The 13,729-nt window shown below is 34.9% G+C and overlaps 1 protein-coding gene across 1 annotated transcript in view; it reads left to right on the forward strand.

The window, feature by feature from the left end:
* The first annotated feature begins 213 nt into the window (after positions 1 to 213).
* LOC129753453 (gustatory receptor for sugar taste 64a-like) overlaps positions 214 to 13,729 on the forward strand; it is a 33,001-nt gene continuing 19,485 nt past the window's right edge. The window contains exons 1-4 of the mRNA XM_055749274.1: positions 214 to 400; positions 7,593 to 7,715; positions 7,781 to 8,170; positions 8,232 to 8,372. Of these exons, the coding sequence (XP_055605249.1) occupies positions 214 to 400; positions 7,593 to 7,715; positions 7,781 to 8,170; positions 8,232 to 8,372 (841 nt within the window). The remainder of the gene's footprint in view (positions 401 to 7,592; positions 7,716 to 7,780; positions 8,171 to 8,231; positions 8,373 to 13,729) is intronic.

Raw genomic sequence — 13,729 nt, forward strand, 5'->3', positions numbered from 1 at the left:
CAGCACTTAATGTGCTACTTGCCGCGAAGGAAAATAGGAAACAGTAAGACCAAACTGTGGTCGAAATAACAAACATCAAATTTGTCAGCACAAAATGTGCTATCAACGATGGCGCGGACTCAACGACCGAGCTCGCGCACCCAGCCAACCCAGCAGCAACAATGTTGCATTCATTTCGTGAATAGCAGCTAGAAACCTGAGACGCAATTCGAGATGTGGCCGTTTACAAGGGAATCGCCACCCGAAGTCGCCGTGGAGAATAACATCTCCACTCACAACATTGTGGGCTACTCTGTGGACGCCCTGTTCATCATCGCGGCGATCATCATCGTCATCGTCTGGCGTTGGCGCAGGAATGCGCGACGCCTGAAACAACTGGAGGGCGCAGCGACGAAGCTGCGTCAGCAAACTTTAAACAACTCTGTATGATACAGTAAAATAAATTCCAGTCTTTTTAAGTCTCTCTAACCGTTGTGTCGCGTTTCTGTTCCGATGACATTTTCTGTGTTAAACCCTTGCGGGAGCGGGGTTTTACCTTAATTTCTAATCAGGCTCTTTCTGCCTGGAACAAATTCGATTCCAGTAAAACTCGAAACGAGTATCTCGAATCGAATAGGATTCATAATTTCACCCCAGATCAACGATTCCAAAGCGGAATGATAATGCATTGCAACATCGTTCACAACATTTGGCCCCGTAAATTGATGAGCATTCTCGATTTTTATTACTCTGTGTATTCGTGCACATTTCGCATTTTTTACACATCAACCCTACTTGCTAATTAGGATTCCCTTTGAACGCCAATAGTCCTGCCTCTACCTATCTGAAACACCATCCTTGTGTGTAGGGTCGCATGAGTTCTCTTGCACCTGAAAAGGTCATTCTGCTGTTCAGATAATCCCTAAACTGAACCTCGAAAATACCCGAACTTTCCCCGCCAACGCGAAGGAAACTCACTCTTTACAGGTTTAGCTATTGGTGGTTTATCCCAAAGTTAAGCTCTTAACACGTTCGTCACCACGCTCATTTTGGTAGTTTTACTTGCCGGGCCCAAAGAAATTTTCGGAGCGAGAAAGAAAAGAGGGAGATTTCAAGATTAGAAACGTGTGGCTTTACTGATTATGGCTAACTTGAGTTAGAGAGCGTCACACGTTTTTTGATGTGACGGGGCCCCCCAGGAAACACACCCGTCACCCGAATATGGGTGACGTGGTGACGAACGTGTTGAAGTAGTACTCATCCCCCAAAATCTGATACCCATCGGAGAGTTGTTGAGAGAAGCAGCTACATCATCGTACATGCGAGACATTCTGCGAATGAAGCGGGAATAAAAGTTATCTCCAAAAAAACAGTTCTCCGCTATGAACTTACCCCCCAAACCTAAATCTACCACGTTGGAGGTAATTACAACAAAAATCCCCTTAAAAAACAGTTCTTCGCTTAAAGGACAAGTTTGGCGTATTGGCAAGCTGCGATTTTTTCTCAAACTTAAGTTATCAATTTTGAACTTAGGTTTGAGGGATGGCAGTTATCAAGTTTGGGTATTTTAACCCTCCAAAGCCGTTCGGGTCAATATGACCCGAAGCGCACATTTCAAACATCTTAATCATCATTTCAATATACTGATGAACTGGTAGTTTTGACAGACCAAGTATGTTCTATGAAAATAATGATCAAATTAATGCCAAAAAACTAAAATTTGAGTTTTTAAAATCGGTTCATTGAGAAATGAAATACAGCTAAGCAAAGCAAAAACTGGATGTTGTTTTTTTAAAGTAAGACTTTTTTCTACCGGAAGATCTGTCATAGCGGTAAAAACTTTCATTGGACCCCAACATATTTATACATTGTCGGATAGATGGATTCTTGACAATTTCAAACATCAATAAAATAATTAAATACAGAAAAGCTGTCAGAAGTTATGAGTATTTTAAAAATAAAATTGATTTTTCGGATTTTTAACTTTCTGAACCAGTTTCTGAAATCCTGGTAATACATATCGACTTTATTTTGAAATGTTGAGTAATTAGAATAAATTACCTACACAATGAATATAATATCATCAAAATCGGTTAACATTTACAGCCAGGAGAACGAAATCAAATTACAACGCATATTTCCAGGAAACGGATATTTAGTGAACGGCTTTGGAAGGTTAAAGATTACAAGAGCAAACACCAAATTGTGGAAGATGGGAGGTTTATCATCTTTTGTGTTCTTGATTTTATTCAATTTTTAAAATTTTTAAATGAAAAAATGACTTGATTAATAGGTTTTGTACAGTGATAAAGTACGTGATTTTGTTACATACAAGCTTTCGTTCAATTTATTCCAATTGATTAGTTGTTTGCATTATTTTTAATACCCCCCTTCCCTTCCCTTCGCGATGTACCAACTCTGAGGGACATAAGAAGGATTTGAAATTTGTTCCGGCCTTAATTAGGCTGGAACAAATATCAATTTCTTCTTTTGTCAACCCAAGGAGGGATAAATAAAGTTAGAAGTATTTTATGAAAATTTCGAAAAAAATATCAAATATCTGAAAGATTACAAGACCAAAAAACAAATATTGGAAGATGGGAGTCATTCCACCTTTTGTATTCTTGGTTTTATTGAATTTTTCTATAAAAAAAAGTGATTTATAGGTTTTGTGTAATGATTTAATATGCGATTTTGTTGCATACAAGCTTTCGTGCAATTTATTACAATTTATTTGTTTTTCGCATTATTTTTTATTGTTCATTTATCCAATACATTTGGACAAGTTTTTGCTAAGCTTATAAAGTAAAAAAATAAATGTTTTACTCAAGGGATCGGCTGTATTTTTATTGATGTTTATTTTTTTTACGGCAAATCAGTCCAAACTTTTTATGACACGAATTTTATAACATACCCGACGTTTCGGTGTCGTATGACACCATCTTCAGGGATTCTAAATAGTGTTAATTACAGAAAATGTATGATGATTTGTTATATCGGAATAATCTAGCCCTACTTAGTCGTTGTGTCTTGATTTTGTACGAGCGCACTGTTTTAGATTCCGTTAATAGATCATTTGACTGCAAATGGAGCTTTTTAGTTTAGATCATCCATAAAACTAATAAAGAAACGTTGTAAAAACATAAATTTTTATGCGATTCAATGCTGAATAATGAACTTAGTGACAATGAAAAAAGTACCGTGCCCTGGGGGAACATTGATAACTTTTTTAATTCATTTACAAATATTTTGGAAGGGGTTGGTTTTTAACTTAAAAGTTTTAAAATAGTATAAAGCATAATCATTGAAAGCAGAATATTCAAAAGATATAAGTGGCTTTAACTAAACAATACTAGATTTCATGTTTCGGGCTAACTTTAATCACTATGGTTTTCCGTATCTCAACATCTTTAAACTTACTGATTCTTTGCCTTTAGCATAGAAGGCATAAAACATTAACAACAGTAATTTTCAATTGAAATTTTCAACTTCTTCTTTCAAAAATAAATATGCTCAAAAGATGGACAATGTTGCTGAATACATCTATGGGCAAAAATTATAAAAAAAAAAAATTCCAAAAACAAATAAAATTTTACCTTCATGTACAGTTGCGTTCAAAAAAGAATGAAATCGCGTGAAGCTGCGCACCCACTTTCAACTTTGACGAGCTGCCATTTCTTTCTCGGTGGATTTTTTTCATGAAAATTTCACACAATCTAGTTCAACTATCCAACTAACATTCTACGAAATTTGAAGTCTTTACAATGACGGGAATGAAAGATAGAGCTGTTTCCGTAAAAAAAAGGAAATTTGGAGTTGCTTCACTAAATTTGCTGTATCTTCGACAATTTTCATTGAAAAATCTTCAAATTTGGTCCAAAGATGTAAAAATGTTTGATCTAATACTAGGATAAATTTCATCAAAATCGATGAACGTGATCAAAAATGGTGCCGGGTAAAAAATCAGGTGCATTACCGCCCAGCAGACGATTTCATTCTTTTTTGGACGGATGTTTGTATGGAAAAAATCGTAATCTATGTATTCTTGGTTTTTTCTTTCACAAAATCAAAATGTATTACAGAGTGTTGTAAATTGATAAAAATTTCACTCCTGCATTGTTTATAAATAGAAATTGTTCCAACAGAGCTGGTATTGAAGCACAAGAGCGAATAGAATACTCGCATTAATTGTGTATCAAATTCGTTTATCGGAATAATTTGCAGGTCATTTCTGAAACTCTGTTTTTCTTATTTTGAACTCTGTTAAAACATTTTCTCTTCCGAAACAATGCACGAATGAAGTTTTTATTAATTTACAACATTCTTTGTGATGAATTTTTATTTTGTGAAAGAACAAACCAAGAATACATGGATTACGGTGTTTTCCATACGAACATCCGTCCAAAAAAGGATGAAATCGTCTGCTGGCGATAATGCACCTGATTTTTTACCCGGCACCATTTTTGATCACGTTCATTGATTTTGACGAAACTAAGCCTGGTATTAGATCAAACACTTTTACATCTTTGGACCAAATTTCAAGATTTTTCAATGAAAATTGTCGAAGATACAGCAAGTTTAGTGGAGCAATTCCAAATTTCCCTTTTTTACGGAAATAGCTCTATCTTTGATTTCCGGCATTGTAAAGACTTCAAATTTTGTAGAGTGTTAGTTGGATAGTAGAACTAGATTGTGTGAAATTTTCATGAAAAAAAATCTACCGAAAGAGAAATGGCAGCTTGTCAAAGTTGGAAGTGGGTGCGCAGCGTCTCGCGATTTCATTCTTTTCTGAACGCAACTGTAATTCCCTAGGCCCTCCCACTGTTCCTTTTTTTCTTCAAACTTAACTATTTGATAGGGTTTTGAACCATTTGTTTTATATAGGCTTTCTCATAGAAAATGTCTGTGTTTTAAATATCTAAAAAATATCACAAAATGTCCATACAAATAACACTTAAACTGTACCTATATACAAAGGAAAAAAGTTAAACATTCACATTAAATAATCCATTTGCTTCCAGATGCTAACTTTTGATGAAGGGAGGTGTTTGTTTGTGAGTCTTTGAAAAATCAGATATTTTCAAACTTTAAAATAACATTTAAGGTAATCTTAAAAATCTTCAACTACCAACCAAAAAGCCTATTGGGAACTCAATGTATAGGCTTTCAAACGAAGTAAACAGTTCCCAGATATATTAATTTCAGGCTTAGTTATTGATGATTATCTTCAATAGTGAAGTTGAATTCATGTTGATCAAAGTTATCCCGGGGATCGATGTTCCCCCAGTTTACGGTACCGATAAGTGCTTTTTTCGGTACTGTTTTTTTCATTGCAAAAGTTCAGTCCACGACCTACTTGATCAGAAATTTTCAGCTCAGTCATTGGCATCGTCGTCCACGTGCGGTTATTTTTTTGAAAATCGCTTCTTGTAGGTTGATTAATAGATTTTCAAGGGAATTTTTATAATGTTGTAATATTTTGTAGGCCATCTGTTGCAATAAATAAATCACCAACTCGGCAAGCCCCGCTGGATAAATCTACAACTTGTGCTGAAAAATCCATCTTTTAAAACTCGTTCCATAAATAACTACATAAAATTCAATTTTTTTTTATATTGGATGACGTTGTTAGTGTATTTATGACATATAAAAAAATCAGAATTAAAGGGTGATACGATCAAAATTTGGTCAATATCAACTTGACGTATTTCTTGCAATTTTGCATATAAAAAACCTGAACACTTCTCATTTCGAAGGTGTGTGTGTGAAATGTTGCTCCTATTTTGATTTTGGAATTCACTCTTCAGTTGTCAAAATGCTGTCCAAGGAAGAAGAGCACCGTATCAAAATTTTGCTGGCGCATTTCGAAAATCCAAGCTACTCGCACGCAAAGCTGGCAAAATCGCTAAAAGTTGCCAAATCAACCGTCACAAATGTTATTGAAGTGTTTGAGGAACGTTTGTCGACAGCCAGGAAGTCTGGATCGGGGGGAAATCGAAAACCGGAAGCCGCTGAGACGACAAAGAGAGTTGCCGGTAGTTTCAAGCGTAACCCTAACCTTTCTCTCCGAGATGCCGCAAATGAGCTGGGTGTATCGTCTACAACCGTACATCGATCCAAAAACGAGTCGGACTATCGACTTACAAGAAGGTAGTGACTTCAAATCGCGATCTTAAACAAAATACGACGGCCAAAGCGCGATCCAGGAGGCTGTACACGACGATGCTGACGAATTTTGACTGCGTGGTAATGGACAACGAAATCTACGTCAAAGCCGACTACAAGCAGCTTCCGGGATAGGAGTTTTATACGGCAAAAAAAGGGGAAAGGTAGCAGATATTTTCAAGCATATGAAACTGTCAAAGTTAGCGAAGAAATATCTGGTTTGGCAAGCCATCTGTACCTGTGGCTTGAAAAGTAGCATTTTCATAGCTTCCTGGACTGTCAACTAAGAAATTTACGTGAAGGAGTGTTTGAATAAACGTCTGCTGCCTTTCCTGAAGAAACACGGTTGTTCCGTACTGTTTTGGCCGGATTTGGCATCTTGCCATTAAGGTAAAAAGACGCCAACAACGTGCAGGTGGTTCCCAAGGACAAGAACCCTCCCAACACGCCAGAGCTCCGCCCAATTGAGAGATACTGGGCTATTGTCAAGCGGAACCTAAAGAAGACCAAAAAAACTGCTAAGGATGAGCAGCAAGTCAAGGCAAACTGGCTTTCTGCGGCGAAGAAGGTGGACAAGGTGGCTGTACAAAATCTGATGGCAGGGGTTTAGCGTTAGGCCCGGCAATTCGGATTTGGAAAAGCGGAAGCCTTATACTGAATATTTTTCCTGAATTTTATACAAATTAAACTTGAAAAAGAAATTTAATTTGATTTTTTAGATAAACGATTTCACCGATTTACATGCGTTTTCCCTTGACCAAATTTTTACCGTATCACCCTTTATTTGGTACGAAAAATGTTGTTATGGCAATTCGTAGACCCTCCCAGAATTGTACGGGAGAAAGGCAATTAAAACGAGTTCTTAATATCAGATTTAAAACCATTATTGAAGAACAATTTCAGATTATGTTGAAAAAATCATTTTAGAGAATCTAATCTTTTTTGTATTCCAATAATAATTTGATGTGAAGGCTTTCATTGTAAAGATATCGATAGACTTTTTTTTTACAATGTCCAGGATCACAGAAATGTAAAATGTCGCGACATGTCGGAGAGATCCGGCATTTCTCTGTTCGATCTATAAATCTGAACTTTTAACGATGGTTTTCTTTAAAGGTTATCACATAGTCCGTAAAACTGCTACGTTTAAAAGAAGCAAACGATTGTGGCTTTTTCAATTTTTTTATACTTTATATAGTAAGTCAAACCATGTCCGTGATGTTTTGAGCTCTATGTGAATTTGAACATCAGCTAGGCAGATAAATTATACGAACTCAATCATCAGTTTTTGCAGACATTAACAAAAATAGATCAATAGTTTTTAATAACCCCTCCTAAAATGACAAACAATGATTCGAAAACAAGATGACTAATTAGTATCTACCAGGTTAATTATTCAGTGATAATTGCCCCCTTTAACGGTAAACAAGCGCTAATGTTTTCCGCAGGGTCATTCCGTGAGCAACAATGTGGTGTGGTGGTCATGTTTTCCAAACGACTGGGTCATGTTTTCACCTTCAAGCGGAAACCGGTGGTGCTTCGGGATTCCTTCCATTTGGCTGTTCGACCCTGTAGGATTTTGGTTCACTATTATTTAAGGTTAATTTTGATCATTTCTTTTTGGTGCCCATTTTAGATCTTATTCTTGGACTACCATTTGGGATATTTCCACTGTCGAATGTCTTCGATCGAAGCCCTGAACACCTTCGGTTGAAAAGATTCTCCCTCCGAGTTCTCCACAATTTGGTAGTGATTTTTGCAGGATTTGCGTTGACCATTTGGGAGCTGCTAAGGCTAGGCAACGTTGGAATAAGTGCTAAGAACATCAATGGCCTGGTATTTTTTGCAGACACAACGCTCATCAATATACTGTTTTTCCATCTGGCAAGCCGATGGAACCAACTTGCACTGCTATGGGACCAGGTTGATCGCATTTTTGAGACTGATACCTACCGGATCGAAAGCTGGTGGACATTGCGTCGGCGCCTTTCGGTGGTGGCTGGGGTTCTGATAACCTGTGCCATAGGTTCGTTACTAATTTTTTTTTTAAATTGGGAATCATATATTACATTTGATTTCGTTCGTAGGAGAACATCTCTTGGCCTGTGCAAATATGATAAATGATCAGCAGCACGAAATACAAATTTGCGGATGGACAAACATAAGCGACCCTTTCCGGCACTTTGCGTTGCGCAAATTTTCTAATGTTTATAGCTATTTTCCGTACAGTACAGTTACAGGAGTATTTTTTGTGGTAAGTGATATTAAATTACTATAGTCTCTAAACGCATCCTGAGCTGAGCTGTTGATCTGTTGGCCATTCTTGATTATGATTTCATTATATTTTTTTTTAAATATGGAAAACTATTATTATTTTTTTTAAATATGGAAGACTCTGAAACAATCCATTTTATTTTAACTCTACATTTAGGCTTTACGATTTCAAAAGCCACATATTTAGAATAAAACTCTCGAGAAAAAAAAAATTATGGTGAAAATTGCTGAAATTTTGATGAGAGGACTTACATGTAGCAAGTTATGAATTTTCAAGCTCAATGACTGTAACGTTTTCATCTCACTAGCAATTCTCACATGAAAACTCTTGCTGATAGTGGATAACACAAAATATTAAAAGGGCTTGTGTTATAATTCAGTTGGCAAGTCTGTTGTCCGCGAGTTCGAGCCCAAGAGTAAACATCGAACGCAGTTGTACCGGATAAGTTTTTCGAAAACGATCCGCCAACTGCAACGTTGATAAAGTCGCGAATGCCCTAAAGATGGTGAAACGACTATAATCGAAACGAAAAAAAAACAAAATATTTAAGACGGCTTTATCCTTCTGCAACGGTCATTTCATTGTCAAAAATAATTAGAAATCTTCAACAAATTTTCTCCATTTTAATTTTACCCGTTCCATATTATTTTCCAATTCTCTTTGAAACACAGTTTTTTTTAGGCGTTAATTTTTTATTTAGATTAGAGGTCAATTAAGCTATTTCCATTCTCAATTAGTTTTTTGCTCAACGGATTCCTAATTCATGCAAAAGAGGGATAAAATAAACTATTTTTAACGGAAGGGAAATTTGGTTACAGGGTTCTCACTATGTAGGAGAGAATGAGGATACTTGATCCGTGGGGATACTTGATTCCTTAGCTATATCTCGAAACTGGAATATCTTACAAAGATCAAATGTTCTAGAAAAATGTGCCAAAATGAGCAAAATAACAATGCTTGTAGTTTAAAATTTTTTAACAAAATAATTGTTTGAGTAATTGAACTTTGTTTGAAAAATTTCACAAAATGTAACTTGAAGATCTTTTTTCATCACTTTAAAATGTTCCTTACATGGAAAAATTATCAATAAAATAATTGTTCCAATGTATCAATCGTTCGAGCGTAAAATGGACTTCATAATGCCAAATTTTCAAAGTAATGGCAAACTCTCAACTTTTTTCAGAAAAAGTTTTCTAAAATGTTGATAATGGGTACAATTGATCCCCCCTCGAAACGGCATATTCTTCTTCTAAATTGATCGTTATAATTGCTGATTACGAATTTACTAATATTTATCCAAAAACTAATATTTATCAAACAACTGTCTGAAGAAAAGAGCAAAAATAATCAATTTTCTCTTAATTATAAAAAATAGCGCCTTTAAGTATGCAATGTTAATAGCGTTGAGACAAAGTTATAGAATTTTCTTCTTTTGCCTGCTATAAATTGTGAAATGAGAACAAACATGATCAAAATAGTCAATTAACATTCTATCTTGGGGTTTTGTTTGATTTTTATACAAGGATTAGGACTTCCTGAATAAAAGATCAAGTCTCCTTCAATAGGGGATCAAGTCTCCCCTAACTTCAGAAAAATCGCAATTTTTTTACTCCCACGAAAATGCTTCTAGTTCAGTGGTCGGCAACCTTTTGAGTCGGAAGAGCCAAAAACTTCAAATTTTCAAATTTTCAGAGTTTGAAAGAGCCACATAATTGAATTTGATTTAGATTTAAAAAAAAGCAAAATATATGAATGAAGTTTACGAAAATAATTTGAAATCTATTAGTGTTAAGTTAAGTTAGGTTAGAAAACTTTGGTATTTTCCATTAAAATCTGTTTCTGATAACCATTAAGTACATAGATTTTTATTCAGGATCAGTATCTCTTTTAACATGGTTTTATTGAAAATCAATTTTTACGTTGGCAACTATCGAGTTAAGCAAAGTTTTAAATCCATATTGAGTTTAAATAAATACTTTGCATGATGTTAAAGTGAAAGATTTGAACATATTTACAAAAGCAGATTATTAATAATTTCTTCGGCAAAGAAAGTTTTAAATTAACAATGTAAAAGGAAATAAATTTTCTTAAAGTTGTCAAGCTTTTTTTAAAACATGCCCCAGATCAAGCTTATCCTTTTCAAAATCCAGTACTTTGAGGTAAAATTCAACTAAAATATATACAGTTGAAAATTTTAATCTTCAAAAATGATGCTCCTGACAACTGGTAGTATTTTCAAAAATCATGACATCAAGCGAACGTGTCTTCAGAATTTTATGCATATGGAAAATTAATAAATCTCATTTTTTTAGCCGCAGCCCGTGGCGTAAAGGATAGCCTTCCAGTCTTCTAAGCCAGCGGGTATGAGATCGAGTCCCGGTCACGGCACATATAGTACCTTTTCTGTGGGTTGGTGGTTTTAGCATTTGTAAGATGCTAGCGATCATATCTTCAGTATTGTGCGTCCTTTTGAATGAAAAATGCAATTATATACATTGTTTATTATTCATCAATGCTTTCTAAAGCCGCTGCTGCTTGACCAGTATAAAGATGTTATAAGGTAGCCTTCTTAGAAAAATTCTTGACAAATAATAAAGAAACAGTATATTTGAACTGATAAAATCAGGTCAAGAATACTTTTAAAGTTTCAAAGCAAAAAATAATAAAAATTAATCAACGGTGATAAACTTCTTATCGAAAATGAAAAAAAAATATGTCCGTTACTGAAACTTTGTTCAAAATTGGTGGGCATTTGGAAAATATTGGCTGCACGCTTCTCACTTGAAATTTTCAATGTGTTCGAAGACTCAAAGGTTCACAATTTTTTTTCAATACATAAAATCTAATTATAAAAAACTGCTTCGGAGTGAAAAGGTCACAAGTATTTAGTCTGTGATTGAGATTTTAAATAGATTTTCAGAATTGAAATGTTCATTCATTTTTAATGCTGATTCGAGTTTGTAAAACTGTGAAACTTTAATTTGAAATTCTTAATTCTTAGTTTTGGAATTTTGCGTTTGAATTTCATTTTTTTTTCGCTATTCACTTATTTTAGCCCGTTATTTATTGAGTATGCTTCCCAGAATTTTTCTGAACTTATCCAAGCCGGCAAATTTGGGCATTGGGTTTTTTAATTTAAAGTTCATAACCGGGTAAAACCAGGGCAAATCCAGTCAAAATCTAGGTATTTTCCACAAAAAAAGCAAGAGAAAAGTTGAAAAATGAACACCCGATAAATGATTTTTACAAAAACACATCAGTGGCGTTCAAATCTTATCTCACAATTCCAAAAAAATTGCATACGAATTTGTTTCGCTAAAACAACTTGAAAATTTGAAATTTTGTAAAACTTGTGAATAATCCTGAAAAAAGGGCATTTTTCCTTGATATCCGGCATTAACGGTTAAAGATAAATTAATTCTTGATCTCTATGCTGATGCTTCAAAAACAGTAAAATTCAAAATATTGTAAAGACAGGCTTAAAAATATGTTATTTTGCAATTTGGTCCTTCTTGCTTGTTCTTCTTGCTGGTCCTTCTTGTGTGCAAGGTCACAAGACAATTATCGCTTTAGCATTTTACACAAATTTTATTCAGAAATGTATACAATACAAGCGCAGTAAACTAAAGAGCCGCAGCTTTTCATCAAAAGAGCCGCATGCGGCTCGCGAGCCGCAGGTTGCCGACCTATGTTCTAGTTCATCAACGGGTTCAAGTATCGTTCTAATTTTTGGAGCATAGAAACTTGAAGTTACAAGCTGTCAAAAAATGTCAAAGACGACGAGTTGCTAAATTTTTCCATAAAGATATGGTGAAAATAAGAAAAGGGGATCAAGTATCCCCACTCCCTATAGCTTTAGGGTAATTTTTATGTTTATTCTATGAATATTTTTGGATATTAAAAAACACAGACATTTTCTATGAGAAAGCTTGTATAGAACAACTGGTTAAGTTCAAAAAAAATATGAACATAGGAACAGCGGGAGGACCTAGAGAATTGCATGAAGGTGAAATTTCCTATGTTTTTCAGACCAAAAAATAAGGAGTAATGTTTATAATTTTTGCCCCTAAATGTAAAAACAGGGTTCAAAACCGTTTGTGAGGAAAAATTGGCGCTTTGTGGAAAAATGTCTCGAAGATACGCACAGAAGTGGAATTTATGTAAATAAATTTCAATAACTTCCAATCCTGAGGGAACAGTGATCTCTTTTAAAACTCAAAATATCGTTATTCATCTTCACGTCAGACTTTTGAAAAAAGACTCATGAAGCAGAGAATCGTCTGTTTGATAAAAAAAAGAACTTCTTTCGAACAAACGGTTCAAACTGTTAAAATTTTCGTTTTTAATAAAACTCAAAGAGAAGGGAAATATGGAAATTCTTAAAGTTTATCTGGGATTCAAGAAATGAAAATCTAGATTGGAACTTGGACGAAATTCGCATAAAAATATATGAATTTGTTCAACGCCAAATTTAAACGGAATTTTGAATTGAAAATTGGGTACCGTTTATAGCGAAAAGTTCGGTCTTTAGGAAAATTAAAGTAATTTCGATAAAGATCCACCTTCCAAGGAGAGTTATTTCCAAAAAAAATCTTTCCAGAAGACTTTGAAGTGATGAGAAGTTGTACAATTGGAATAATTTTTTTTTTTAGGAAACAGTTCAAATTTGTTTAAAACATTACAAAGGCCACGACAATTTTTGTTTTTGATAAAAAAGCGAAAAAACGAAGATTTTGATACCTGAATAAGGTTGTAATAGGTATTGTTCACGCATAGCGGAATATATGGATGTCGATTTGCCATAAAATTCGCAAGAGAGCTTATCTCTCTTATCAAATTGAATTCTATCCCGATCGAATCCGATCAACAGCACGTTCGTGCCTATTGTTCTTAAATCTAGGTAGATAACGTTGTCAGAAGTATCTTTAAAAAGGCAGTGGAATAGGAATTTGCCTTCAGTAGCCAATAAAGTGCCACACAGTACATTTGAACCGCGTTTCGTCTTTTCGCCAAATAAATTTGGAATTTTGCTAAGTTTAAATTTAGTCTTTTCATTACTCCACAAGAACAATCTGCCGAAATATTGAACATAAAAGTGGTCCTTCGAACCGGATGTTAGTAGTGACATCCTTCGGAGATTGTTCTTGTGTCGTGGTTCGAAGTGAAATTGGTGTACTTTGTGCAAAATTGTGTGATATTGTGAAATCATATTCACATGTGAGCAAGCCAATTGAGCTTTGCGGACGTGAAAATCGAACAAGTCAATTGGACAATGTGGATGAAATTCACAAGATCAAACAAAACAAGTGA

The sequence above is a fragment of the Uranotaenia lowii genome, chromosome 3, assembly GCF_029784155.1.
Source record: "Uranotaenia lowii strain MFRU-FL chromosome 3, ASM2978415v1, whole genome shotgun sequence".
NCBI lineage: Eukaryota > Metazoa > Arthropoda > Insecta > Diptera > Culicidae > Uranotaenia > Uranotaenia lowii.